Source organism: Ruditapes philippinarum, unplaced genomic scaffold (assembly GCF_026571515.1).
Source record: "Ruditapes philippinarum isolate M1 unplaced genomic scaffold, ASM2657151v2 ctg550_1_1_1_1, whole genome shotgun sequence".
Taxonomy (NCBI): Eukaryota; Metazoa; Mollusca; class Bivalvia; order Venerida; family Veneridae; genus Ruditapes; species Ruditapes philippinarum.
Genome location: NW_026854566.1, coordinates 216715 through 243936, shown reverse-complemented (window position 1 = coordinate 243936; position 27222 = coordinate 216715). Strand labels below are relative to the sequence as shown.

Sequence of the window (27222 nt, the reverse complement as noted above, 5' to 3'; positions counted from 1 at the left end):
GCTCATAGTGTGCCTGTCTGTTGGTTTCCTAAAGGTGGATCACTCGATACAAGTACAATGAGAAAAATTGTCGAATGTGTTATGAACAGTTGTAAAGAAAAAGGTTTGTATGTACCTGCGTTATCGTTCGATGGCCAGTGGCATTGTATTGCAATAAGAGATGAAAATGAAGCCCCACTGACGACATTACAACTTCAAAAGGATGTTTGGAATAAGGTTGAAAAGAAGTCAAAGCGTGATATAATTACTGAGTTTTTTGACCTGAACAAAGTAGTTATACGCCTAAATGAAGTTCACGCAGAGGATCAGTCGGAATCAAAATCAATTATATGTACTAATAATGGAGTGCGTTTACCTAAAATTTCAGTCAGTGTGGCAACACAAAGAAGAAAGGAAAATGCACAGAAACGAACAACATCTGATAGCATCAAATGTACTGAATCCGGTACTTATAGGAGAAGACACGGAAATAAATGCAGAAGAAATAGAAGACAAAGATGATTCAGAAGTGACTCATATTGATTTTGAGAAAGAAGTAGCAATTCAACCGTCAACTGAAGAAAAAATTATTCAGTGGAATGAAGCAGACAATACTTCATTGTTGGCATTATTTCGAGTCGATAAACTTGTTAACGCAAATCAATCATGGGATAATTTATCATCCAGAGACATTTCCTCGTATTTCGTTGATGATAAATCTCTAAGAAAGCTGCGTGACTGCGAATTACGCATCATAGTACGGTACATCAACAGAACACATAAACTGAAATTGAAAGATAGCGACAGGAAAGAGGCGAAAGTCGGACAAATATGCAAGTTGTTAGGTTTACATTACAAACTATCAGATAAAACAAGAATGACAAAAACAAAAACACATAATCAACCTAAACGATTATCAGAACTTGCTCTTAAGCAACTTAATAAATCCTTAACTAAGAAAGATTTAAACATTATTTACGCAGAATATATCTGGGAAGACGAATATAAGCAATGGCAACAGCAACTAAGTGAGCCAAAACGGCAATTTCCGGTTGCTGACAAAGACATAGATGAACAGTTCTATTACCCATCTTTTAGCAGAAGTAGATGTCAGCTGGAGGTTAGTTGTATCGATTCCTCCCATTTTCTTACCAGAACGAGAAGAAAAAGTGCAAAAGGGGGTCTAGATGGATTCAGCAATCAGGCTTGGCGAAAAGTAGCAAAATCGAAGAAGACGTCGTTATCTATTGGCATGATGGATTGTATTACTGAACCCATGACAGTATCTGTGGCAAATACGCATTTTAGCGAAGCTGTTGAAAACGAAATGCTTAAAAATGGAGACGTAAGTGAAGCAAGGCTTTGTCGGGACATTAGAAACTGGTGGCGAGCGGAAGATGAACCGGGTATTTCAGCCGAAAATCGAATAAGCCTCCGTTCAGCTTTACGATCGAGATTAATTGGACATATAGATTTTTCTTCATTTCCACCACCTGGTATGTATGTCCAAGGTTGGCCAACACAAATATGGGAGGCCATTATCGCTAGTATTGATGCAAAGAGAACTTTGTACCACATTGTCAGAAGTAAAACTTACCATGTACGAGCCTTCTCCAGCATGATGGGAGAAACTTTCTTTTCTGAAGTAACTTTGTCTGACCGAAGGGGACAGGGCACGATCACATGCGATGAATTCGGAAAATTCATGGACATGACGATTGAGAAGCTGCACATGCGATTGGATCCAAAGAGGTATGGCAACTTAAAGGTTCATTCAATCTTTAAAATCTATATTGTTTTAATGTTCTCAGTTATTTTCTCATACATACACACACACACACACACACACACACACACACGCACGCACGCACGCACGCACGCACGCACGCACGCACACACATACACACATACATACATACATACATACATACATACTCAATGAATAGATAGTGTCGTCCTAATGAATTCTTGGGTCATGAATTCCCCATTCTCTTCTTTCAGAACGTTCTCGTACCGGACTTCAAGAAAAAATGTATACCAACTAGTAGGACAGTATAATTCAGAACCATCACTTGAAATGAACCCGGACGATGTCAATGCTGACAGCAAAGCTTCTAACGTGCGGTAATAATTAACAATAATTTTATTTAAGGTGTTTCAGCATTACAATGAACTTTGAAAAGGCAGTACAATGGATATACATTTGACCAACAGAAATTACTTTTTCTGATTTTGAGAAATCTTATAATCTTATAATCTAAGTATTCTAAAGGCAGACGACATTTTCAGCAAACTTTGACAGCATCAATATATTTTCCGACGTTACCATAAAATTTCAAAATACATGTATATATATTTATTATATTAACTGTTCTCTGTGTTGTTGCTTTTTTCAGATATCACCAATTTGATGACCCTGGAAGGCGGAGGTTAAAATCAAAAGTAAAAGAGGCAAGGCAGGATGGGAACCGAAATGCGGTTGCGAGAGGGACATTACCTGTCCGATTTGAGAATGCAAGGCGAAACGAAAGCAAATTGCTGCCAACTTTTAGGCTCGGACTCGACATGAACGATATAACATGAACAATTGTCAAAACTACATCAAGCTTAAAAAAGACATGTTATACGAATTAACATTCAAGTTACAAAATAAGTTTCTTGTTCAACGGATATAGTGCACCATACTTCATTTTAAAGATATAATCAAAATATTCTGTTGTTTTTTCTTAGACAGTAGAGACTTTGGGACAGTGGAGATTGTATAATTAATATTTTAATTAAGAAATAACTGATAACAGAGTCGTGATATACCAAACATGCACACAAAGATGAGTTGAAATATGTTAAAATGATTGCTTGTTGATTCTTTACAGAACGTGCATATTGTTTTAGATTTATATTTTAATATAAGTTGTAATAAAATTATATCAAAATTTTTCTGGGTTAATTTTTACAGCCCCCAGCAGCAAAAGTAATTTAAAAATTTTTTGCTTATTAAAAAAAAACGAAATTTTAGTCATTATTAAATTTTCACGTTTAAATGTCAAATAAACAGGAATATAATCAAGGCCTATATGCCCGAGTGATAAATTACAAGCATTTGATCGATAAGTCTGACATTATAAAAATGATAAAAGATATGTTGAACTACATTGAGTATAGAAGAGATTTCCATGGCGTCATTTGATTTATTGACGTCACATGACGCGCAAGCATTGAAAGTTTACATGTCATACTTTTTTTACGGCATAACGTATGATTCGTTAGATTGTGTATATATCGAGTCATTATGCTCTTAATTGTGCTATCCTTGTATGAACCGTATACAAAAATATCATAAACTCTCGCAGCCATAGTTTTTGTCTGATTTGAATGAGTAGAACTAAATGATATTACATTGTGATTTTAATTGATCACTATGGACTTTCATTATCATTAAGGCTTTATTCTTTGTGTAGAACAATTTTATTTTTCAATATCATCAGAATCTTCTTGTTGAAATTTGTGTCTCGTATACCTGATACTTTAGTAATATGAAACCAGCCAGCTTTAGTATTTTAATATGTTTATTTACATACATTGTAATTAATAAACAACATAAATAACATAAGTACTTTAAAATCACAGTAATGATCACAGTCAAATTTCTTGAAAAATATGGGAAAAAAACAATACACAAATAAAATAATGATTACAATGATTGAGTGATTCTATACTTACAAAAGACACGAACATTAAAACATGAAATATACTGCATTACTCATGACTCTATGTTTATTTAGCATATATGAAAAGAGGCCCACGGACGTCATGAGAAGTGAACAAAAAAGTAAATAGCATAATGATTTGACAAAAATACACTCAATTATCACAGTCAAATTTTTTGAAATAAAACTTAAAAATGAAAATAAAAATGATTATCGACAATAACATTTTTGAAAATGATTTAATGGTGAAGTAGAATAGTATAGATATAAAAATGATGCCCTCATTGTCCAAATTTATTTGCAGAAATTAGCTGACTTATTATTATTGAAAATTACCGTTACATTATTACCAAGCAACTTACGACTTAACAAGTCAACAATTTATTCAATTAAACAATCCTACTATTGTTGACATTGTTTCGAGAGCTAATTGTTATTTTGATCAGTATTATGCGTCTTCTTTACATGTTTATACACAGAACTACTGTGTTTATATCTCTATCCGCACACATGACACCCGTGTCTTCTGTCTTCACTGTGTGTGACCAGATGAACCTTTAGGTCATCTTTGGTGACTGCATTGTGACCACACACATCACACGTACACATTTTATTTCTTGCTTCCCTAGATTCGTGTAAAGCAAGTGTCTGGGCCCTGGCAAAGTCTTTTCCACATGTCTTGCAGACGAACTTTTTGGTTTCATCATGGACAGAGTATCTATAAAATAAAATTTAAATGTGTACAACTGAAGAGAAAAAAAACCAACGGAAAATTTGACCATAATAATGTATTTACCTTTACAATTGAAGTGCTACATATACACACTCTAATAATATGTGGGAAACGGTGTCACATAATTTATCAAGTTTAGTTTCTGAAACACTATTAATTATGGCAGTTTCTAAAAAAAATGTGTTAATTCCATTTTATAGCAGTATGTACTCATGTAAATATTCACGATATTCTGGCGGAACGAGATTTTATCCACTTCATGATATGAAACTTCCTTTATATTAATCTTCATTAACAACGTAAACGTTATAAAAAAACTTGAATCTAACGTACAAAAGCACTGTTGCAGTTTTTCCTAGTACATGTATATGTATAATTGAAGGTTAAAGTAACTCTTTGCAAAAATAACACTGAAAGAATTACCTGTGGCTTTCCAACTCTCGCGATGAAGCAAATCCCTTTCCACAGCATGTGAAAGGTAGCGTCCCAGAATGTCCACGTTCATGAGTTCTTAGATTTCTTTTATACTTGAAACCTTTCCCGCATTGAGAGCATACAAATGTGTTGTCAGCCATTCTGAAATAGGAGAAAACACGATATATTGCATAAGATAAGAAAGAGATTTAAACAACTTCAAACTGTGTGCCTAAATATTTAAATTTATCACACACCCGTGCCGATTTTGCGACTCCGTAAAAATGTAATTGCACGGCCGTGCATATATTTTGACGTGACGTCATTAGCGTTATACAAACATAGTGTAAAGACGCGCTAAATGTCAGCGTTATACTATATAGGCGCGCCAGTGAAAAATGACTCTATTTCACTTTAACCGGTCTTTATTTTGGGTGTGTCATAAATAGAATATTAAATTCGTGTAAGTTCATTACTGAATTTATTGAACTCGTTGAATAAAATGATATTATGCTCACCAAAGGCTAGCATAATATAATTTTATTCAACTGCTGCAATAAATTCAGTATTTAACTTACATTCATTTAATATCCTCTCTATATGTAAACGGAGCCCTGAATTTGTTTGATTTGACTCCATTCATGAGTGCGAAACAAGTAACTGGTATTGCTTGCACAATCATGCCTGTGTAATTACGAACGAGCAAATAAATTTCATTGAACAGAGGCCAATTTTACGACCATCAAAGTTAGATAAAGCGCGGCAAGTAAAATTTTAAAAAGAAAAACGCATACGCTTTTAAGAATAAACGTCGTTTGGTTAATAAAAATTGGTTTCGGTGGTTAACATAATAATGTAAAAGTAAAAGTATGCACGCTGCTTCGTATTTTCAGTCAATTCTGAAAACTGCTTTAAACTGTAGTCCGTTTATTTTGGCTTGGAACTGGTGCCAGAATTGAAAATTGAAGAAAATGTAAGATTTACGCAATAAATTGTAACAAAATAGAAATATTTAGGCAGGATTTTGCCTTCGATATTCCCGGTTGATGTTAAAGTGGTCTTTAAATCATCGTATAGATCAGGTAATGCAAAAAACAAAGTTGCTTGCAACTGCAGTCCGCTCGTATACAAACAACTTCTAAGGTTAGGCAAAGTGTTTGATAAAATGGCTCATCTACTGATTGAGATCTAATATTCCGCGGAAAGCTAATATTTTTTCCCGTAGACTGGTGCATTTCCCATAGAAATTGGTGCAGAAATAAAATACTTACGGCTATTTTCTTGTTTGAAGCGAGCGGTTTTTCTCTTGGAAATAATGCCAAAAATGACGTCACGGTCACGTGGTATTGCCACACTGAGTCTATGTTTAAAAAATAAAATGTGTAAAATTAATGTTTTGTTATGAATTAAGACTATACTGAGGTAAAAGTTTGGATATAAATCTACCTGTTGGGGTGACTGGTGAAGTTTGCCGAGTGTCAATTTCTTTGTCCTTCAACTGGCACTACACCAGTGTTGATTCGAAAGTATCCAGTTGCTAATGTAAAGTTTGTGGTTCTACACAGGTGCCCGCTTTTGTCAAAAGAATGCCCGTAATGTCATCAGAATTTTGTTCTCCAGTATTGAAATTAGAAAGTAGCCGTATGATGTTCACAGTGGCGGTGTGACTTGACATAAATGAGCCGCGTCACGACAAAACCAACATTGTGGGTTTGCGACCAGCATGGATCCAGACCAGCCTGCCCATCTGATCAGGATCCATGCTGTTCGCTATCAGTTTCTCTACTTGTAATAGAGTTGGTAAGCGAACAGCATGGATCCTGATCAGACTGCGCGGATGCGCAGGCTGGTCTGGATCCATGCTGGTCGCAAACGCACTATGTTGGTTTTGTCTTGACACGGCTCAAATATATATAAATACCGCGAGAATTATACATACTGAATAATCGACAGAAAATACTACATGTAAATGAAACTTTATATTAAGCACACTATTTTCACAAACCTTTTACACATAGTCCCAATTTATATTCACTCGCCTATTTTCATATTGGTATTTTGCTGGCCATATAAATGGGAATTAGATTTTTTTATGGAATGTGTTCTCTACTAAGTGACAGTTTAAAGGAGCTCCGAAGAGGTTAAAAGCCTAAACACATAAACTTTGATTTTTTTACATAAATAGATAATTTAAAACGCTTCTTATCGAAACATCTACAAAGAATAATTTAAAAATATACTCATTATTAAATTGAATACCGAGTTTTTGTTCAATTCTTAGCACGATTTGAGTGAAAGGCGTTACGAAGCTTTTCATTTTTGGGTCATTTGGCACAATAAAAACGATTAGTCAGGCAAATTGGGTAAAGGAATGATCAGACTATTTGTAAACAAGATATTGGTCTAGACTTACATCAAATGGTACATAAATCTTTGAAATATGTTTCATGTCCCTTCATGGCAAAAACACTCAATGGAGTCCCTTTAACACAACCTATCAGCTTGTTGAAATATAAAAGTACAGAAAAAAGCTTCCATTGCAATGTTTTTATGTACAAGCCTAACAGCTAACAGTCAGGGGACTATGGAAATAACGGGGATTCATGATTTCCTGCCATTATCTCAAGTCTAGACCGGAAGTACTGAAATATCTAAGTTTAGTACTTTGTAACCTAAATACCTCTTGACGAGCACCCGTCGCTTAAGACCATTATCTTTATATCAGCTCTTCTGAATAAAATTGTTGACTAAAATTACTTGTATATAATATTTACCTTTTTCTCGAGATTAGACAGTAAATTTCTTTTACTGGATTTGGAAAAAAAAAAAAATTTGTATATTGAAGCATCTGTGAGAAAAGCACCGAATCTGTCACAATTGGACATCCTGTGTCGAAACGTAAATATAAATGATATCAAAAAGGATATTTCCTGGTAGGGCTTCATATTAAGGAATTCAAGTGAAAAACATATAAGAATTTTCAATAATTTTATTTATTTATAAAATTCTGAAATGTAAAACCATAAATAATACATATTTATATACACAATGTTCATAAATTAACAACAATGATTATAATATATAGAGTATTATTTAGTCCATCAAACTTTTGTCTTCGTACACGCTAAGATAGTAGTGTAAAGTATGGTGTTTCATTTGGGCCATCGTACAATCGTAACATAGAAACACCTATCCGTGTGTTGAAAGAACGATGATCCCAACGGACCACCATTAACAGCGACGACCTCATTTACTTAATAGCAGTAAAGAAATGGTGTTTTAGATCCTAGGTAATAAATTTTGTGAATTCAATAAAATTAAATCACAAAATTATTAATCTTTTATCCCGCCAAAGAAGAATTATAGTTATCTACACTATTTCTTTCTATTTACATTGCCAGAAATACGCCCAATAAATTGAAGTGGATAACTAGATAACCATACCAGTTTTGATCCGTGCACATTATCATACTTCTGTATATGTACGGTAAAGGTGTATTTTTGGTGAACTTTTTTTTTAAACCATTTACCGCAATTTACTACGGTAACATCACGGGCACCTTTACAATTAAGAAACATCTGTTTACAATTTAAATCATCTCTGTATAAGATCTATAAAAACATAGAACACAGTGCAATGCTACTATAAAATCCGTGAACGCTATCATATATAACAATTACTGTACAGCATTACTTGCTACTTCATTTTTAATTAATAACACACAAAAAGACAAAATTTATATTTTAGATTTACTTAGGATGTGTGGTATTTCTATATTCATTCGAGTACGTTAGCATATTGTTATATCATCTCATCATGACTTGAAAGTCCGTTTGTGCTATCATTGTTAAGCAACCTTTGTTCAAAGCTCGAAGACAGATCTATGCACTTTTTTATGTGGCCGTAATTTTAGCGCCAAAATATGCACCTCTTAATTACGCCACCTATCTTCTGTAGGTTTATCTACTATTCATGATGCCACATTTTGGTGAAATCATCACTGACTCTATGTATATAAATCATAAGATAATATCTTTGTTACCAAATTCACGTTTAAACACGTGTGTCTATCACAGATAAGAAAAATATAAACAGGAACTGACGTAACTGTGTAATCGGCATCAGTTCCGGGAAGATGAATACCTTTATTTATATGAGAGCATATCTATTCAATCTTTGGTTAGTGGCTCTTCATGTTTTATGTTTTCATTATTGTTAAACATTAATGGCGAATCTTCGTTTCTGTAATGCTGCGCGGCAGGTGGAGTTATTTCAATCATCGGGTGGGCTTCATGGTCGCCTATAACAAGTCCATTTTGTTCATTATGTACTGAATTATCTGAAGACGAGCCCCCGTTAAGAGTATTTTTATCTGTGTTGTTCCGTGTTTTGCCATTTGGTATGTCTTTTTCCATTGTGGCACTTGTTGACGCAACAGAACCGCGCGCGCGTGAGACATATGACGTCATAGTTTCTCGTCCCGCCCGTCTGAATCCACTTCCACCGCGCTTTATTATGTAACGTTTCCATTTCTTCTTTATTTCTGTTTGTACCTTTAAAATAGAATCAGAACTGTCGATTTTTGTTCGCATGAACACGTAATAAAATAGCTGCTGTCTATATAATATATATAAAACTGGTATTTATACAGAAACGTACTGTGTTAAAGAGCTCAATTTACATCTTGTGCTTTTTACACTCCATGAAAGAAGAACGAATTGAAAGTTGTTGTTTTTATGATGTAGAAATGCTCTGTGTTCAAATTAGGCTAAAACTTTACTTCTAAATTGTCCGTGATTAAATAAATTATAATATGTAGTAGCCACCGAAACTATAATGAAAATTCTACGTTTATCAAGTCTTTTGATAGAAAGACACGAAGTCTACTGACTGCAGGATACAATAGTTATCCAGTTATTTTCAAACTTGAGTACATCTATAACACATGGCAAGATTGTATTCTGATTTCAGACTAAACAGATTTCCACACGTTCAATTTACGGCAAAAATTGTCGCTCACCGTCCGTAACTCAGCTATACCGACAACTAATGGACCATATAAAGACAGTTTGCGCTGTATGGTATAGCCTACATACAAAACCATCTCAATAACTTTAGAAAAAACTATCTGGGATTTTTTGAAGAACATGTTAACGAATTACAAAAGTCTGAAATGGATGTGCTTCTTTACCTCTCCGTTTAGAAAACAGAACAACAGACTGACTAGGAAACCCTGAAAAAAAATATAAAAAGAGAATTGTCCGCCAATTATTGAAAATACTTTCTTGTCTTTAAGGTGTTCTTTAAAGCTAGATTATTTTTTTCTAGAGATAGTCGATGCGGTTGTTGCTAGAATTGGTTTAAGTGATGAGTCTATTACCATTAATTACCAGCTGTATTGTGTTTATGATGTCATATAATATTGGTCGGTATGCTGTAGACAATCTTTACTATGTCCGTGTTCTGGACACTTACTGATTAAAAAATTATAATATCTGGTTGAATAAAGACGGATTTGGACATCTTTTGAAGAACTGATTTTAAAAAAAATAATGTTATATTTACAAGGTATAGATCTACATGAAATATATTTTTTTAATGATAAATGTGATCATACTGTTTTTGAAATATAAGTTCCATAACAAAGAAAATGATGACAATTTGGATTATAAATTTTGTAAATATAACATTAAGCCCTACTTAAAATGATGATGATGATAATAATAATGATGATAATAAAAATAATAATAATTATTATTATAATGATGATAATAATACTAAATATAATATAATAATAATAATGATGATGGCAATGATAGCAATAATAATAATAATAATGATAATAATAATAATAACACTACTACTACTACTACTACTAATAATGATAATAATAATGATAATGATAATGACAATAATAATAATAATAATAATAATAATAATAATAATAATAATAACAAAATAATAATAATGATATCGATAACTATAACAATTATGATCATAATGGAACTACTATAACTAATGATAATAAAATAACCTGGAAAGAATTGAAGAACATTTCCCAGTATAGTTTCACTAATTCGGTAGTTTCATCAACGTCATCTGGTAGGCCAATGAACACGATGTAATGGACCCCAAATAAAGGAATAAGGACTAACGTTGACTTGGCCAATTTCCTGCAGAAATAAATCATAAAAATAATTTCCCATGTTATCTAAATTTATATCTATACAAATTAAACATTTAAATGCAATATTTTGGGGAACAAATTCGAATAAAGTTTGCCCTGTCATTCTATGGATTAGATATTCTTCTATACCGACTGAGCTAGTGCCTCAGATTTGATTGGATGTGTAGCGAAGCAAAGGGGCACCACTGAGCAGGAGTTTTCTGGTACGTAACACGTCCGTCCGTGAACAAAAACGAGTCTGCAACATTTTCAATTTTGTTGTGCTGGGCGATCCTCTGGGTTTTCTTTTTTTTGACTATTTTTGGAATTCATGGAGCAAAATGATCTAATTTTATAACAGAGAAGTCGACAGTGTATTTTTTTTCATCATTTATTTTAAAACATTTTTTTTCTTCGAAAATATTAAAACGGCATCTGTTGCTTACAATGATTTAGTGTCGCTGATTAAAGTAATTGCCCCAGACCTGTATTGGTTCGAATCTCGCAACAGAAGCGGATTTTCTTTTACATGTTAGAAATCTATTTATCTTGTCGGTAAAAATCCACCCAGACATCAAAATAGTTATATCATTACTATTTGTTTTCAATTGGAAATCTAATAAACTATTTGTAACTGACTGTTTGTCTCATTTTACCGCATATTTTTAAAGAAAATATAAAACTAGCTAAATGATTTATCAAGATACAATTTTACATAAAGCTTTCCACATGCCCTATTATCTATCTACTATCTAAAACACTATCCAACACATGTTTGGTCATATTTCAAGAGTGTTTATAGACAAATTACTTGTAAAAATATTAATATCATACTTATATCCTTAGTCTCAAAATGCCAAAACAAAATCATGCGCTCGAAAATACTTACGGGACGTGAAATTATTACATGTTTCGTGACCTAATTCTCGTGACCTAATTCTTGTGACCTAATTCTCGTGACCTAATTATTGTGACACCCATTCTAATCTCGTGCAAGTATTACATAAAGCCCATATATTGTTAGACAGACATACTTTTCTCACATGCTTTTGGTATTAAATTACCAAGGAGTAAAGAGTGTGGCAATAATTATCAAAAGCAAAAAATATTGATTAAAAATAAATGATATAAATCATCTTGTAAGATAATATAATTTTCATGCAAATATATAATCAAATATTATGTTAAAAATTATAAAACATGTATTGTGAGGCAAGCTGTTGCACATGCTTTTTGTGAAAATCACGTTCATAACATTTTTTTTTATATCTTACCAAATTTTTTCTCTTCTCTTATCTTATCTGCTTATAGATGTAAAATCTGCCTTTGATATTTCTTAAGAATGATCCAAGACAAATATTTATAACTTATAACAACAAAACATATGTGGCAACGTTAAGCTGGATGAGCAGTAATATATAATCATAATGTAATGGTCCTACTTCAATTTTTTTATTTTGGGGATAGAGTTAGCAACGTTTGAACATAGCAGGATTTAAGTAAAAAACATGGCGGACATTTCGACCATTATATTTCCACAACTTGGGCTTTAGACAACATTAAATTTTGTCACGTCAATGAAATGATATTAAATTCAGGAAATCAAAAGAATTTTCCGCTGATCTAACTGAAAGGTTTTGATCTTCGTTTTTTTAAACGAATTGTCCATAAATAACTGCCCTCTATATGAAAGTCGTAAAGAAGGCAAAACCAACAGTAGCATGAGGTTCGAACTAATAATCGAAAGATGTTGATGAAATCTTGTACAATTAGATATTTTTCAGCTATTTATATAACATTGTATATACATTTTATTTACAGTTTATTTTGTAACATTTAAAATATAACTACAAACAAGCAACGTCGAAGATAAGATCATGTTTAACGTATTTCTAACTCTTGCTCTTGCGCAATAAAGCCGGAAAAAGCACAACAATCTGCCACATCTTCTCAATGAAAAAAGAAACGTTTCTAACAGTAGTAAAAGCTATCGCCTAAGTAGATATCTAAGATTCGAAAACGAAGTTTAGTAGCGCTAAATGTTAGAATTGCATTCAACTACATACCTATACCGGTACCTTTTAACATCCGGGGTTTTAAATGCGTTCAGCTTGGTGAATAAAACTCTTATAATGTTGAGAAATATGAAAAAGTTGACCTGAAAAATATGAAGAATGTTTAAGATTAAAAAACGTATATCATACACCAAAAGCTCTATAAAGTCGGCAATTTTCTTTACTTTTAGTCTGACAGTTAGTATTCATCTGAATTCGGCAATCGACGTTAATTTCCGTCTGAATTTAATTTTCGCTACTTATATTCATTTAAAACATAAATATTTGTTAAGAATATTTAACATCTCTAACACAGGATTTGCCCTTGGTGTTGCTTTAAATTTGTAACACCTAAGGTAAGCCAAAATCATCTTCCCTGTTTCGGCGCCACATGACCTTAAATGTGTTAGTGTGTATGATACGGAAAGTTACGAAATTTGCCGAAGTTTTACAAAATTATATTAGAAGCGCATTATATTATGACAATTTTAGTGTTAATGTTAAAAAATTTACGGAAAAAATGATGAAATTAAAGAAATATACATTTTAACAATTTTGAGTGACATGACGATACATTGTGTCAAAAGAGTTTGTTTAATATAGAGAAAATTCCCTTCTTGACCAACTTGTTATAATCCCTTCAGACTTATAACTCGGTTTAGTGCTTTAACTTCAGCTTTGATTTCCAAATCAATTACTTTAGTATCATGTCTTTTTTATTTTGGAGACGAATAACTTTATCACATACATAACAGGAAATATGACGTTATAAATAGTCAAATGTAAGATATGCTGGTATTCTTTTGGACAAACACATTACTAATTTGACAAACGCAAATACTCATTTAGTTTATGCGAATTGATTTTAGTTCGAGTGTGAGATTATTGAAACATTCTCGAATCCGTCCTTGGAACCAACCACTGTGAAGTTTCTTGCTCACGGAAACAACGGCTGACAGGGTTTGAACCCACGTGGCCAGCCTTAGATTACTAGTCCGATGCGTTAACCACTTCGTCACGCCGCCATTACTCGTTAGAATATTAAAATTACTTATAAGGCTTTTCATGTGCAGAGTATATGGATAAAGTATTACTTGAATTGATAAATCGACGGGTGTTCGAGTACTTACAACCATGGCCACAACCATTGGACCTCGGATCATCCAGAAGTACCCATGTGTAGGATGCGTATTCCAACATCTGTAAATGTTAAAAAAGACACATTAAAATTATACTTATCTTATTTTCAGTTCGGTTATGTCAAGAAGATTGTGATATTTGTGCATCTGAAGTGTGTGTTTCAGTTGTAATGAATGACTTATATCAAGACAAATAACAACACAGATTCGCTTATATAATAAAATTAATTATTTCAAATTTGCTTAAAATTAATTATTCAAAGGCCGTACCAGCTGCGCTTTAAAATGTTAGAAAAGGAAATGGAGGGTTAGACTTTTTTCCCAAATAGTATTAATTAATTTCAAACATTAAATCAGTAAGGTTTTTTTTCTGTCAAAAGATTTCCTAAATGTGCTGACCTTTTAATAGTAACATAAGGGATAATTTTGAGGCACAAAGTGGTGATAATTTATCTCCATGCAATTTCCACGGAGTATTAGCCAAAGATATGAATTATGAGCCAAAAGTAGGTGACACTGTACGGCGGCCAATAATGTAATGTGTCTGCGTGTTTAACACCTTGACAGTAACTGTATATCTTGTACTAGGCGCCATTGAACATAACGAATATTCAAGCCAAAGTCGTGTCGTAAAAATGATGATTATACACATTTAAAATCAATGCAAGGGGACATATTCGAACACTAGCCCCGGCAAAATGTATTGATGTGACGAAGATTCTGGCTAAACAATTTTCATATCTCTTTCATTGTAATTCTTTCTTGTTTATGTGTAGGAAATGTATTCTAGAATAATGCTCAGCAACTAGTTCACTTCATGTGTAAAAGATTTTGAAATATTTGGAATTGTGTATTTGCCACATAGAACTAAGAAAATAGTTTAAATTAAGGTCCCCTGCTTCTCCCCCCCCCTCCCGCACAGTGACTATGTGACTGTGTCACGCTACATTGCCGTTTTTATCAAACAATAGTAGATTATATTCTGACTAAACAAAAGATTCGTGCGCGTTTGTAACAAATCATGACATTAGAACCTTTCCTAGCAAGTCTATAATCGACTCCTTTATTTTTTCTCTGCAATAATAATTTGTACCTAATTTATGACTTTGGACACCACTCAGAGTAAATCATTATTATGGTTGTTTGTTATGTAAGCATGTGAAAATAGTAGGAAAATAGTGTTTAAACAATATCACATCAAATAAACAATATCTTAAATGTATGCTTCTCTTTTTCCCAGAAGAAATTACTACATTCAGTAAATATATTTGCTATATTAAGCAAACGTTACAATAAAAGCAAACAAGATGTATTGAATTACATTGCAATGTAAACAACCCGACGTGGAGTGAAGGACTGACACTATTTGCAGATAGTTAAAAATCTATAGTAAAAATAAGTCGATCTGAAAATCAATATTAAAAAAAACTTACAACACGTCTTCTAAAGTTGCACGTACTATAACCCATGGTATTACAAACAAAATCGGCGTGCCTGAAAAAAAAAGAGATTATGAAGCATAAAAACCCCAGTCTGCATGCTCGACGCTTTTTGATTGGTCAATTTGAAATTGTTATTTGAATCGTCCAATCAAATTTGAACAAAAAACCAGACTGGCTTTCAGACAACACTTTTTATCGAAACTCTGACTAAAGTACGAAGAGAAACCCAATGCATTGTTAATTTTTAAATAGATCAGATATAATCAATAACACTGCTTTGAAGTATAATAGATTAAACAGATATAGGAATGACACTGCAGAAAAACGAAAAAACATAATGTCTTACGGTACGTTGGGGGTCATTTTTAATATCATTTTTAAACCTCTTGTTTGAAAATACTTCCTTAGAGACGACGTTTACAATTGTGTCCAACATTGACATGCAAATACTTCATACTCAAACATGAAACTATTGATATAAAAATAGAAAAGAATTGATAGGATCTGTGCATGCGTTCACCACTTGAAACGTCGGGACATGGGGCAATAACCTTGGATGATTGATTTGAGTTTCACGAAGATCATCACAAGAAGCAAAAAAATCAAGGCCACGATGTCACACTTACCCCATCCAAACAAGACGAGCTTTTTAATTCCAGATTTTTCCGAGAACATTGCAACTGTAATCAGCATGTGTAGATATATCCCTTCTGTAAAGATCCACATGTAGTTGGCACCAAGAATGTAATTAAACATCGAAAAGAACGTTTTGCATTGCCAGTGCTGAATAAAAAAGAAACGAAATAATAAATATAATTATGGCTTTAATCAAATACAATGTAATATTAATATTATTCTCAATTTACAATAATGTTTACATGTACTCGCAACTTACAATAATGTTCGCAATTTACAATTATATTGACTCGCAATTTACAATAACATTAATCCGCAATTTACAATAACTTTAACCTTGGTTACTGATAGCTTTCACTCGCAATTTACCATATGTTTACTCCTAATTTACAATAACGCTCACTTTTTTGCTATTTTTAGCCTGACATATTCATTAACTAAAAACATAACAATATGCCTTTATCAGGCTGAGCAAACATGTCCTATATTAGAAAAGAGAGAATAAATACATGACGTTTTACCAAAACGTATATTTTTCTTTAAAAATTGTTTTGCCATTTCAACACCTTTTGAAATTTGAAACATGCTTCTTTTATTGACGTCGAATTTATACAGAGGCCGTTGACTCATTATTTCAGAAAGGTTTTATAGTTACAAGTCTAAAATATTTTTTTTGCTTGTCCTTAACCTGTTTCTGAATTTCTTTCTAAAACATTGGCCGACAATTTCAATCGAAATAAAAACCAACTTTTGTGTTTTTATTGCAGTGCGCAATAACATGTGAGAGATGTTTATGGTCGTTGGTAGGGTTAATGGCCTGCCGGAAATCCGCTTAAAGATTGTCTTCCCTTTTGCTAAGACGTAAGCGAGGCAGCTGAAATTCTTTTATTTTTGTCTGTTTTTTTTTAATTCATTGACCTGATTATTTTGACAGGAACCATGAATCTCATAACCTAAATTTACCGAATTTCAAGCAAAGTATTCGAGTTTTGGATCCTATTTTATTTTACATGTTTTCCTGAAATAATGAAATAGTCTGACTTTGACCCCATAAAGATAATGTTTGCGCCAGGCAGTTATAATCTGAGTTATTAATATTACAGGGTAATTTGGAATTTTTTGTTCAGTTCCGTCACTTTCCGCGTCACATATTTCGAAATTAGTGTAAATGTAAACAAAAGCTGTGAGGAACATCTTTCTTTCTCAATGTTTTCCGAATAAATATCAGATATTGAATTTTATAGTAACTCTGCTTCGCTGGGTTTTCCTAAACGCAACTGATACATCATGTCTGAATAGACCATCATATCCTTCAATGACGTATTCAGTGATGTCATCCGCCCAAGCCATAAGATATTGTTGTTATACATACACATTCATGATTAAATAACCTTTTAAGTAAACCATTATGTAACACACAGGGAAAACAAATTTGCAAAGATACATTCATATATTCAAATGAAAATGAAGCCAAATTGCTTTTATGGTTGTCTATGACATAGAACAGAAAAAACAGAAACAGTAATCCCCAGTCTCGTTTAAAACATCTGACTAATTGAGGTCATTACGTAATCCCTAATACGATCTGTCCGATGTTGTTCCGGTGAAACTTAAAAGCAATGTAATTAGCAGCAGATGACAAGAGCAGACGGTAAGTGGACATTTAAGGAAATAAGATAGATCTATAGAAATTTCTAACAGTCAAGCATTAATTACGTATATTTCTTTGATTTTCTGAAATTATCTAACCTTTTTCGAAGTAATTAATTTCCCGTGGGATGTTATCTTATGATTTTGTCTCTTTTACGTGTTTATTGTACATGTATTGATAATGTCGTTTTAGTACAAGTCACGAAAACCCTTTAAAAATTAATGTAGCAATATAAAACCAGTATAAAATGAGGTTTTAATCTAGAAAATACCAATGCAGACAACACAATATTTCTACGACGTTAAATCAACTGTGGACAATACGTACCGAACTGTCTTCCAAGAAACGTACATTGCCATTTGTTGCGACTTCTACATCAAAACTAAAGCCGACTTGATTGACAAGAGCGTTCTCTTTGACGAATGAAATGATAGCACGGAAGATGAACGAGACGAACAAATTGATGTGAATGGTGTTTCTGGGACAATGAAGACGTCTGAAATTGTTAAAAAGCATATTGAAGTATCAAACTTTGATTCTTTGAAACATGTAATTTTATGGTATATATTTACAGCAGTTAATATTTTTGACCATTTTAGTTTATAAGACAATAACTGCAATTTTGTAACGTCGCTTTTCATTTGACAATCATGAGGTTTATATAGTTTTATATATACTGCTGCTGTCAATTTACAAAGAAAGCCCACTTCTGTCTCCGAAACGGGAGTTTGCTGTATTATAAATTCGTTGTAAAGATTCCTGAGAGGTTATGTGATTATTAACAGTTGCTTGTATATATAACCCGAGCCGATAGGCAATGATATATCATATCAAAAGTCTTTATAACCAATAAAATATACTACCATTTACGCATGTACATACTGTATTTTTGGAAAGAAACTTTTGTGTTTGTTGAAAAGCAAATCCAGCAAGAAATGTACATTTATATAATAACATTTACAAATAATTATTATAGTATTACTTTTGTCTTATGTTTCATTACAAAGAGATGAGCTGAGCACTTGTGTTATATAACAAACAGACATTTTATCTACAGCTATAATAAAGTGATTTGATATTCCAAACTAAAAAATAATAATCTCTATACATTTATTTGGATACCTTGACGACACTTTTCACAATTTACATCAATTTCTGCGTACAAAAGGACACTTATTTTATAAAATAAATTAATCTGAAAAAATATCCTTTTATGGGTGTAAAATCAAGTACTTTTGAGACATTATATTCTATATTTTGTAGGTTCTTTCGTAGAAAACAGATATATCATTTTTTTGTATCAATGTCAGATATTATAAAATTTGGATTAACACACATAAAGGGATATTTTCTGATGGATTTTTTAAAATAAGTTTTATAATTTACATTTCCTTTACATGAGAAGATAGCTAATTGAATGTTTTAAAGCACCTGATGCCCGGACAAGTGATTTTGCAACAAAGTTAAGCATAATAGAAAACGGTATTTCAATAATTTGTACTGAAAATGAAATAGAAAGTTGGGATTTAAAAGAACTAATGTAACATAAAATAGGCAAACTACTGAGATCGATTTAGTACGTTATATTTCTCTTCTTCACATGCAACTTCCTATGGAATAAGTAACTATTGTTATGAATTTATACAGAGGTTTCTCCGTCCCAGATGAAATCACTTGTATTTCAACAATTAAAACTAAAGGTACTGTTTTATTAGATTTCGGCTAACAGACTTCACATATTCTGGTTTGGTGTCACGACGCACCAATACAATAGACTTACCAATTTTACTAGTGGAGGAAATTAACTCCGTGCATTATTTCAGGTAAGAACGAGCACATGATAAGAAGACCACCCACGTTCCGTAAGCAAGCTTAATTCCACTAAATATGCTATAATCAATGACCACGAAGGACAAGAAATAAATAAAAATACAAGTGAAGTATTGGGCAAAAATTCTCAGGACTATGTGTTGTTCAGTTTCGCATTGTTGTTATTCTAAACATTCTTATACTACGTTATGTGTTCGGAATCCCATGTTGTGCTGGGCTCGTTGTCGGTGGTCTTTCGTTTTGGGATGCGTTTATTGAATGCCTCCCTTCATTGTTTTTCATATTTTACCCTTACCATATTAAATATATTAAATGGAAATGTTAATCTTTCAGTCTGGACAAAACAATTCACCATTTGTAAGGAAATTTTCAGATAAATTCTGACTGAATAGCAAACAATGCAAGCAATACCCAGAAAGCACAGATATGCCGACTGATCTTGGCCTGCACTTGTCGCATCGGTAGAGTTAGTTGACATCAACAGAGTTAGGTTTAAGTAAAATAAACACCAGCTGGCGACACTTTCGTGGTCGTAGAAGATTTCAAATGTCAATTAACAGGCACAGGCAGACACTTAAAAAATCATCAACACTCCGTAAGCAGTTGGAAATCTCTTCACATCAAGGCACACGAGTTTCTATGCAGAATAATATACGCAAACAGACATTGGAAAAAAAGGAAATGAATAAAAAATCTTTTAGATAAGATAGGCAAAAGCGGATTATCCTAAAAACGCATAAAACAGCAAAATTAAAATTTCTGCAGTCTAAGTTTGATTTAGCCTTTTTCTGGACAGAAGTGGTAACTGCAATTTTGCAAGCTACTGTCCTTAGCATCTGTTTAAACAGAATTCAATATTTAAACATAACCCTCATCTCTATAAACACAAACAAATGTAAATTTATAAAAGAATAAATATTTTGTATCTTACTTGAAGTAGATCATGATTGCGACTGCCAGAAGAAGGGAGACAAGTGAGATCCCGTATCCAATGTTGTACATTAGTTGAATACGACCCATATGTGCCTGAAATACGTCATATATACATTCATCATGATGTCAAAATCTGTTTATATCCACCATAATGTAAGTTCAAAATGTCTTTAGTAAACTATGAATGATAAATGTGATATATTAGAATGTGTAACAATCATTATGTTAAAATATTTTGATAAGGTAGTAGACCCATCGAGAACAATAAAAACTGAATGCACTTTTGTAGACACAGTTCAAGAAACGCAATGCCAATAGCTACATCTCTCACACCAACCCCTAGCACCGTCTCAATCAGTATACATTCTTTTCTCCGAATAAAAGTGCTGCCGCAGCACTTACCACTCATAGTAGTTAAAAAAGAAAGATCTCTCGGAAATAGTGACGACAAAAAAGAGATATTGTTATATATCTGATGCTAACATCTAAAGTAGAAAATTACAAACTTAATCCAATCTGTTTACATAATAATGTGTGTGTCAAAATGAATTAAATGATGAATATGATGATGATGATGATGATGATGAAGATGGCGATGCTGTTGTTGATGATGCTGTTTCTTTTAATGATGATGATGAATAGAAGGCATTTCATATTGAAGCATTTAATTTAGAGGTATATAGTAACATAACTGTCCTTATTATTGATTGTTTCGTCTTGACATAATTGTCGCACACTTAATTGTATGTCAAATAAATGTACTATATCACGTTTCTTTAAATTACGAAAATACACGAGAACAACCGATCTAGAACGGAAATATTTTTAACCTCATACACTTCTCATATGTCATATAGATTGCTTTTAATGTAATCAATCTCCCACAAAATCATCTCTCCAACTAGATCGATTTATGGATACCATACCATTTCGTTTGTCTTCTATTTTAAAACAAAAAACATTCATACTGAAACAAAAAATAAAATAAATATCGGACAATCTCGAACACCACCGAGGAGCAAGCGGAAATCCGTAATTTAACGGAAACTACTGAATAAAAACACCAGTCAATTATTTTATAAATATAACGAGCACAAATATTTCCTTTGTGGCGGCATGGCCGAGTGGTTAACGCTTCGGACTAGTAATCTAATGATCGCTAGCCGCATGGGTTCAAACCCTGACAGGGGCAAGTCGTTGTTTCCTTGAGCAAGAAACTTTACACTCATTGCTCAGTACTGGTTGGTTCCAGGAACGGATTCGAAAGTGCGTTTATAAGCTTATAGCTTCCTGCACAATCGAACTAAAATAAATTCTGTATAAACCAAATATGTCCTTTGTATCCGCTTAAAGGAAATTACCCCGCGTTACATGATAAATCTGAGATCAAATTAGAAATGTGCGTGCTTAGACTAATATATATTGTCCATTTCTATCTTAGATTTGTCATATGCTAAACCTCCGCCATTAGTCCGCAGATATTCGTAATTTGTAGCATTTATTTAGTATTGCAATTGTAAGCCTCTTAAAGCAGATAACATGTCAAAATTAATGCTAAAATGCCAATTAGTTAAGCTGTTGAAATGTCTTAATAATGGGCACTATCTACAAATACTATGAAATGGCATATTACTTTAACAAATATATGTGGATGATGTTAAATATTACAAACATTGATGACCGTAAGTCTTATTTAAATGCATTTTATTATTGCAATGCATTTAGAAAATTTAATTAATGTAGAGCAACATAATGGAGTAATAGGTTTAAAGATTGCTTAAGAGGCGAATGTTTAACTTAAAGTATGTGGCCTACTCTTCGCCAAAATAAGAATGCCTAGATATGAAAATTAAGCCTCATTATTTGTCATGTTTATCTAATCATTTATTCTTTCTTTCTTTGATAAACTGCGTGTAGAACAACGGCTTAGTCTCTTTTTAGCAGCTTAAATTGTTAGAGTTTTGTCTCACTATTACTTAAATAATAATTGTATTTCATGGTTGTAATTTAGAACACTAAAAATCACACATAAACGAACGAACAAACGAAAGAACAAGCGAAAAAGCAAAACTACGGTTGATTTTTATTTACTTTTTAGAAACACTAATGAGATTTTTGATAGTTCTAAACAGTTTTATATTTAGTAAGAATAAGTGAAAATTATTGTTAAAATATGTCTGTGTTAAAGTTATGCTCAAGATTAAATTCATTTTGCTTCAAAAAGGCAATTTCTACCACACATCATTAATTACATCATACCGCAATAATCTTCGGAACATCGTACAGGTTGTCAGAATTTCTATCTGCGCAAAGAGTAAAGTTCGTCCAGGTGCCGTTCGTTAACGGATTGACCCACCATTCACCCGTGCTGTCACATGTTCTTGTTGCCAGCCCTGTAGAAATGCATATATAATTTATGTTGTCTTTTGTAGTAGATTTTATATATTTACTTCAAATAGCCTCAAAAGCGGTCGAGGACAACATAGAAATACACATGACTGACAAGGAAATAACCTACAAAGACCTAGAAAGACCTACAAAATTTTAGAGCTGTGAAGTCCTAGAATACTGAGTATCTTACACTCTGTTTATGCCGCACGGCAGCCGATGTATATGATTCATCGCAATCTTAAGAAAAAAAAGCTATTTTCTAAATAAATTTAAAATTATTGATATCACCTTATTTTCAATAAAGCATATATTTGCTTTTAATATACTTTTAAATGTTGGACTTTTCAAAGAGAAGTAAATTTACAATTTGATATCAGTTCAATGTACAAATGTATCTATTTTTCTAATGATTGACTATTCATACCCTTATTTATACTAGATGTTTGAAGGAACATTAAGCCTCAGTCGTGCCCACTAAATCTAATTACAATTTTGTAATGTTAACGGTACAATTTTTCTTCCTAAATATTATTGTCAAGGGCAACAATTGGTTTTAAGGATACATTGAAGTTATCGAGGAAAAAATACGTAGGACGTGCTCTTTAAACGCTAAAATACCTTGAATAGTACCTGAAATGCCATGCAGAACTTAAGTTCAGCTTAAATATATTGGATTTGATTTATTGATTACATTTGTATAAAAAATTACCCCATCGAATTGCGGAAAAGGGATATTCTGTAGCACTACATGTATGTACCTTGCAAAAGCTTAACAAAGAGAAACATGTATATAATAATACGAGAACAGTATACAAACAATGCGGTCATAATTAAAATTGCTTAATTACTTGAATGAGGTTAATGTACATTATCCTCTATAGTGAAAATAACAGAAGTAATATACAATGTATAAACAAAGCATATATTGATACTTACCACTTATTTTAAACCCATTTACATAGTTTGGACAAGGCATGGATGCCACAGTTCCATTTTCAGTAGGTGGCCAACACAAGAGACTATCCCAAACACGTTCGCAGCCATTGTCTGAAAACAACAACAACAAAATTGCAAGTTAATATGAAAAGTATTAATCCGAGTTAGAAGGTCAAGTATTTCAATATGATCACCGGAAGGTCAATGGTACAAGAACCGAGAATCTGTTGAGAGAAGACATCAAAGTGATTGAAGTAATATAGAAAGTGGCTACTGAAAGTTTTCATTTGCTAGTAGAAAAATGTCATCTTTTGATTTGTAAAAAAATAGGACAAAATAAACAAAAGATAGACAAAACACTCTTTTGATGCTTGATCCCAAAGGCATAATGCTATTTTGGCATTATCCGATGATTCGATAACTGAAATAAAAAAGTAGTAACTAAAACTCATAGAAATAATGTTATAGCTGCATTAAAGAAGTCAACCATACACTAAAGCCTAAAACTATATATATAGATAGTTCTAACTCCTATATATCTTCATCTAATAAAGCATAACTTGAAACTATAAATAGATAGATAAATTCATACACATTTTTTCTTGTCTTGTTGACGACAGCACAACATTTTTAAAGGTTATAAAGCTATATGTAATGAAATATTTAAAACAATAATTACTAGTATAAACAGTACAATTATGAATGTTGCTCGAAAGAATTGTAACATAAAATGTCTCTGTACATGAATATTTTAATTATACATAATAAAATGTCCCGGAACAAAATAACAGGCTGTTAATTTAAGTAATGGTTGTGACCATTTATAAATAATTGATTTCTTGCATATGTACCTAGCATTGATTCTAAAGGAAACATACAGACATTTTTGTATACAGATATTTTAGAAAAAAAAAATTCTTTGTCAAAATTAAAACAATCGTTTGAACAGAAGAAACATAAGTGTATAACGGTATATCAAGCTTTTATGAGTCTGATCGTTAAATATTTTTATCGAGTAAGAAATCGTTCATATGTTTATGGCAAGAAAAAACATACCTTTCAATAAAAACGTGACTCTAAATATCTTATATTTTTCGATTTTCGTATCACGAATAATATTTTTTAATATATTACTGTATATTTCTATGTAATTTTAACCATACAAACTGTATATGTTTTGTCACGCAATCTAATTCATTTTCATTTACGAATTCCTTCCAATAAAATTTGTCTTTCTCGGTTATAAATTTACATGTCAATTTTGGTTCCTAGACTATAACAGAAAAGAATCATTTTTACTTCAGAATCTTATGAACTGAAAATAAATGGCTTATGTTAGATTTCTCTTTGATATCTGAATCAGTATCATTTCAAATGGTACATATTCCAACAAAAGATATATAGTTTTCCCAGAAATACAGACACTTTTATTTGTTTTCCATCGTTGAGAAACATTGGTTTTCTTTATACCTTATTTATTAAATAAAATGTCATAACGGAGAAAGCCTGCCTGGAAATGCAGAGACATATTTGCTGTCCATAAATGAGAAACCTTAATGTACTTTACATTTAATTTATTACATAAAATTATCAATATGCAATAAAATAAATTTTATCAGACAAATATTCAGAACAATAACACTAAGATTTGCTGAACTTTCAGATGATCTTTTTCTTGTCTTTATGCAATGATGCTTTGTATGGTGAAACTGATTGTTAATAAGACAAGGATTTGTAAATTTCACTTAAAAAGCATAATGTTTATTATGAAACATGAACGAATACAAATGTAAATAATTTGGGTTCCAAAGTTAACCTATTACTCCAAGAAATAGTATTTAATGATATTTCATAACTTTATTCCAATATTTAGACCAAGACTTATAAATTTGAAATATCAAACAACTAAAATGTATTTTTCTAAATGAAGCAGATCAAAAGCTGAAGAAAGGTTGTCTTTGCACTATTTAAATACAGAGACTGACAGAGAATTGTCCGATTTGAAAGAAATGTACGTTTTGGCAACCTTTATGGTATAGAAGATGAACACAATTTTGTTTTAATTTGTTAGAAAATATATTACAACCTAACCAGGTGATGATATACAGTCTGTCATGTAAAAACTCATTGAACTTTTCATACATGTTGTAAAAACACTTTGAATAAAGAAGCAATATTTTGTAATAAATCATTTAGTGTCATAAAGGAAAACATGAATAATTTATATAATCGATAATAATGATTGTTACATTTGTATATTTGTATTTTTATTTCTGCTGTATTTAATGTATATCATATTTATATAATTACTGTTATGTTTAAGACAAGATCATGTTGAATTATATGTTCATGCCAAATTACATTCTTTTTATGTCTTTGCTGTAATAACTGTTATGTTCAAGTCAAGATCATGTCTAATAATATATGTTCATGCCGAAGTACATTTCTATTTCTTTCTTTGCTCTTATCAACTAAACCGACTCATTAATTCAAATAAACATAAATGAAATAAATTCACTTTAGAAACTGTCCTATCTGTCTCTAAGATATTTCACCCATTTGCAATACGGAAAAAAATCTTTCAAAAATGTTTATCGAATTAAAATGACGAAATACGCTTGCGCAGTTATATTTCTCTGAATTAAGTCGATTATGCATATTTTATTACTTTATAAAGAATTGATCTGTCAAATTCCGAACAAAACATTAACAATGACTTAAGTGCATTCCGCTTTACTTTGCAACTGAATATTATTTCTCTAATAAACTAAGATTTAATGTATTTGTAAATATCTCTTACAGTTGTATTTCGCAATTTTCCCTTTTCTCGTTTTGAGCTTCATAATTCTGATTATAACGTGCACTAGATTCAGTTACGACTAATGTTTCATTAAATCATTAAATACTTGCCTAAAATTTGAATTTCTGATAAGTTATCGTTTTTGAAGAATAGTATATTTTTTTCAAAAATCTCGTTGAATGACAAATATATCATCCACACATTTGATATCATAGTTTTTCTTCTGTTTGCTGTTTAAACAGACATGTGAAATGTTATAATGAATAAACACGCTTAAACATTATACAAAACTGTAAATATCAATCAAAATATAAAACAAACCTAAAACATATGAATATATATAAAGGTTGTGTATATATATACAACGTTTATTCATATTCATATGTTTTAGATTTTAATATATACACATA

The 27222-nt window shown here is 31.9% G+C and overlaps 2 protein-coding genes across 5 annotated transcripts in view; both read right to left on the bottom strand.

Moving 5' to 3' along the window:
- Positions 1–3692: 3692 nt before the first annotated feature.
- LOC132740476 (oocyte zinc finger protein XlCOF26-like) lies at positions 3693–5207 on the bottom strand. Its single transcript, XM_060728384.1, has 2 exons — positions 4843–5207; positions 3693–4404 (listed from the first exon to the last, which is right to left on the bottom strand). The coding sequence occupies exons 1-2, from the start codon at positions 4992–4994 to the stop codon at positions 4185–4187; spliced, it is 372 nt and encodes a 123-aa protein (XP_060584367.1). The 5' UTR covers positions 4995–5207; the 3' UTR covers positions 3693–4184.
- A 2966-nt stretch (positions 5208–8173) lies between these two features.
- The window catches only part of LOC132740484 (secretin receptor-like), a 138321-nt gene continuing 119272 nt past the window's right edge, over positions 8174–27222 (bottom strand). For 3 of the 4 annotated variants that reach the window (XM_060728391.1, XM_060728392.1, XM_060728390.1), the window contains 11 exons: positions 24013–24123; positions 22945–23078; positions 20684–20778; positions 18250–18418; positions 16262–16418; positions 15627–15687; positions 14185–14254; positions 13067–13158; positions 10869–11007; positions 10026–10067; positions 8174–9387 (listed from right to left, as the gene is read on the bottom strand). In XM_060728391.1, the coding sequence (XP_060584374.1) occupies positions 9004–9387; positions 10026–10067; positions 10869–11007; positions 13067–13158; positions 14185–14254; positions 15627–15687; positions 16262–16418; positions 18250–18418; positions 20684–20778; positions 22945–23078; positions 24013–24123 (1454 nt within the window). In that variant the 3' untranslated portion in view covers positions 8174–9003. The remainder of the gene's footprint in view (positions 9388–10025; positions 10068–10868; positions 11008–13066; positions 13159–14184; positions 14255–15626; positions 15688–16261; positions 16419–18249; positions 18419–20683; positions 20779–22944; positions 23079–24012; positions 24124–27222) is intronic. The other variant, XM_060728393.1, reaches the window with a different exon arrangement.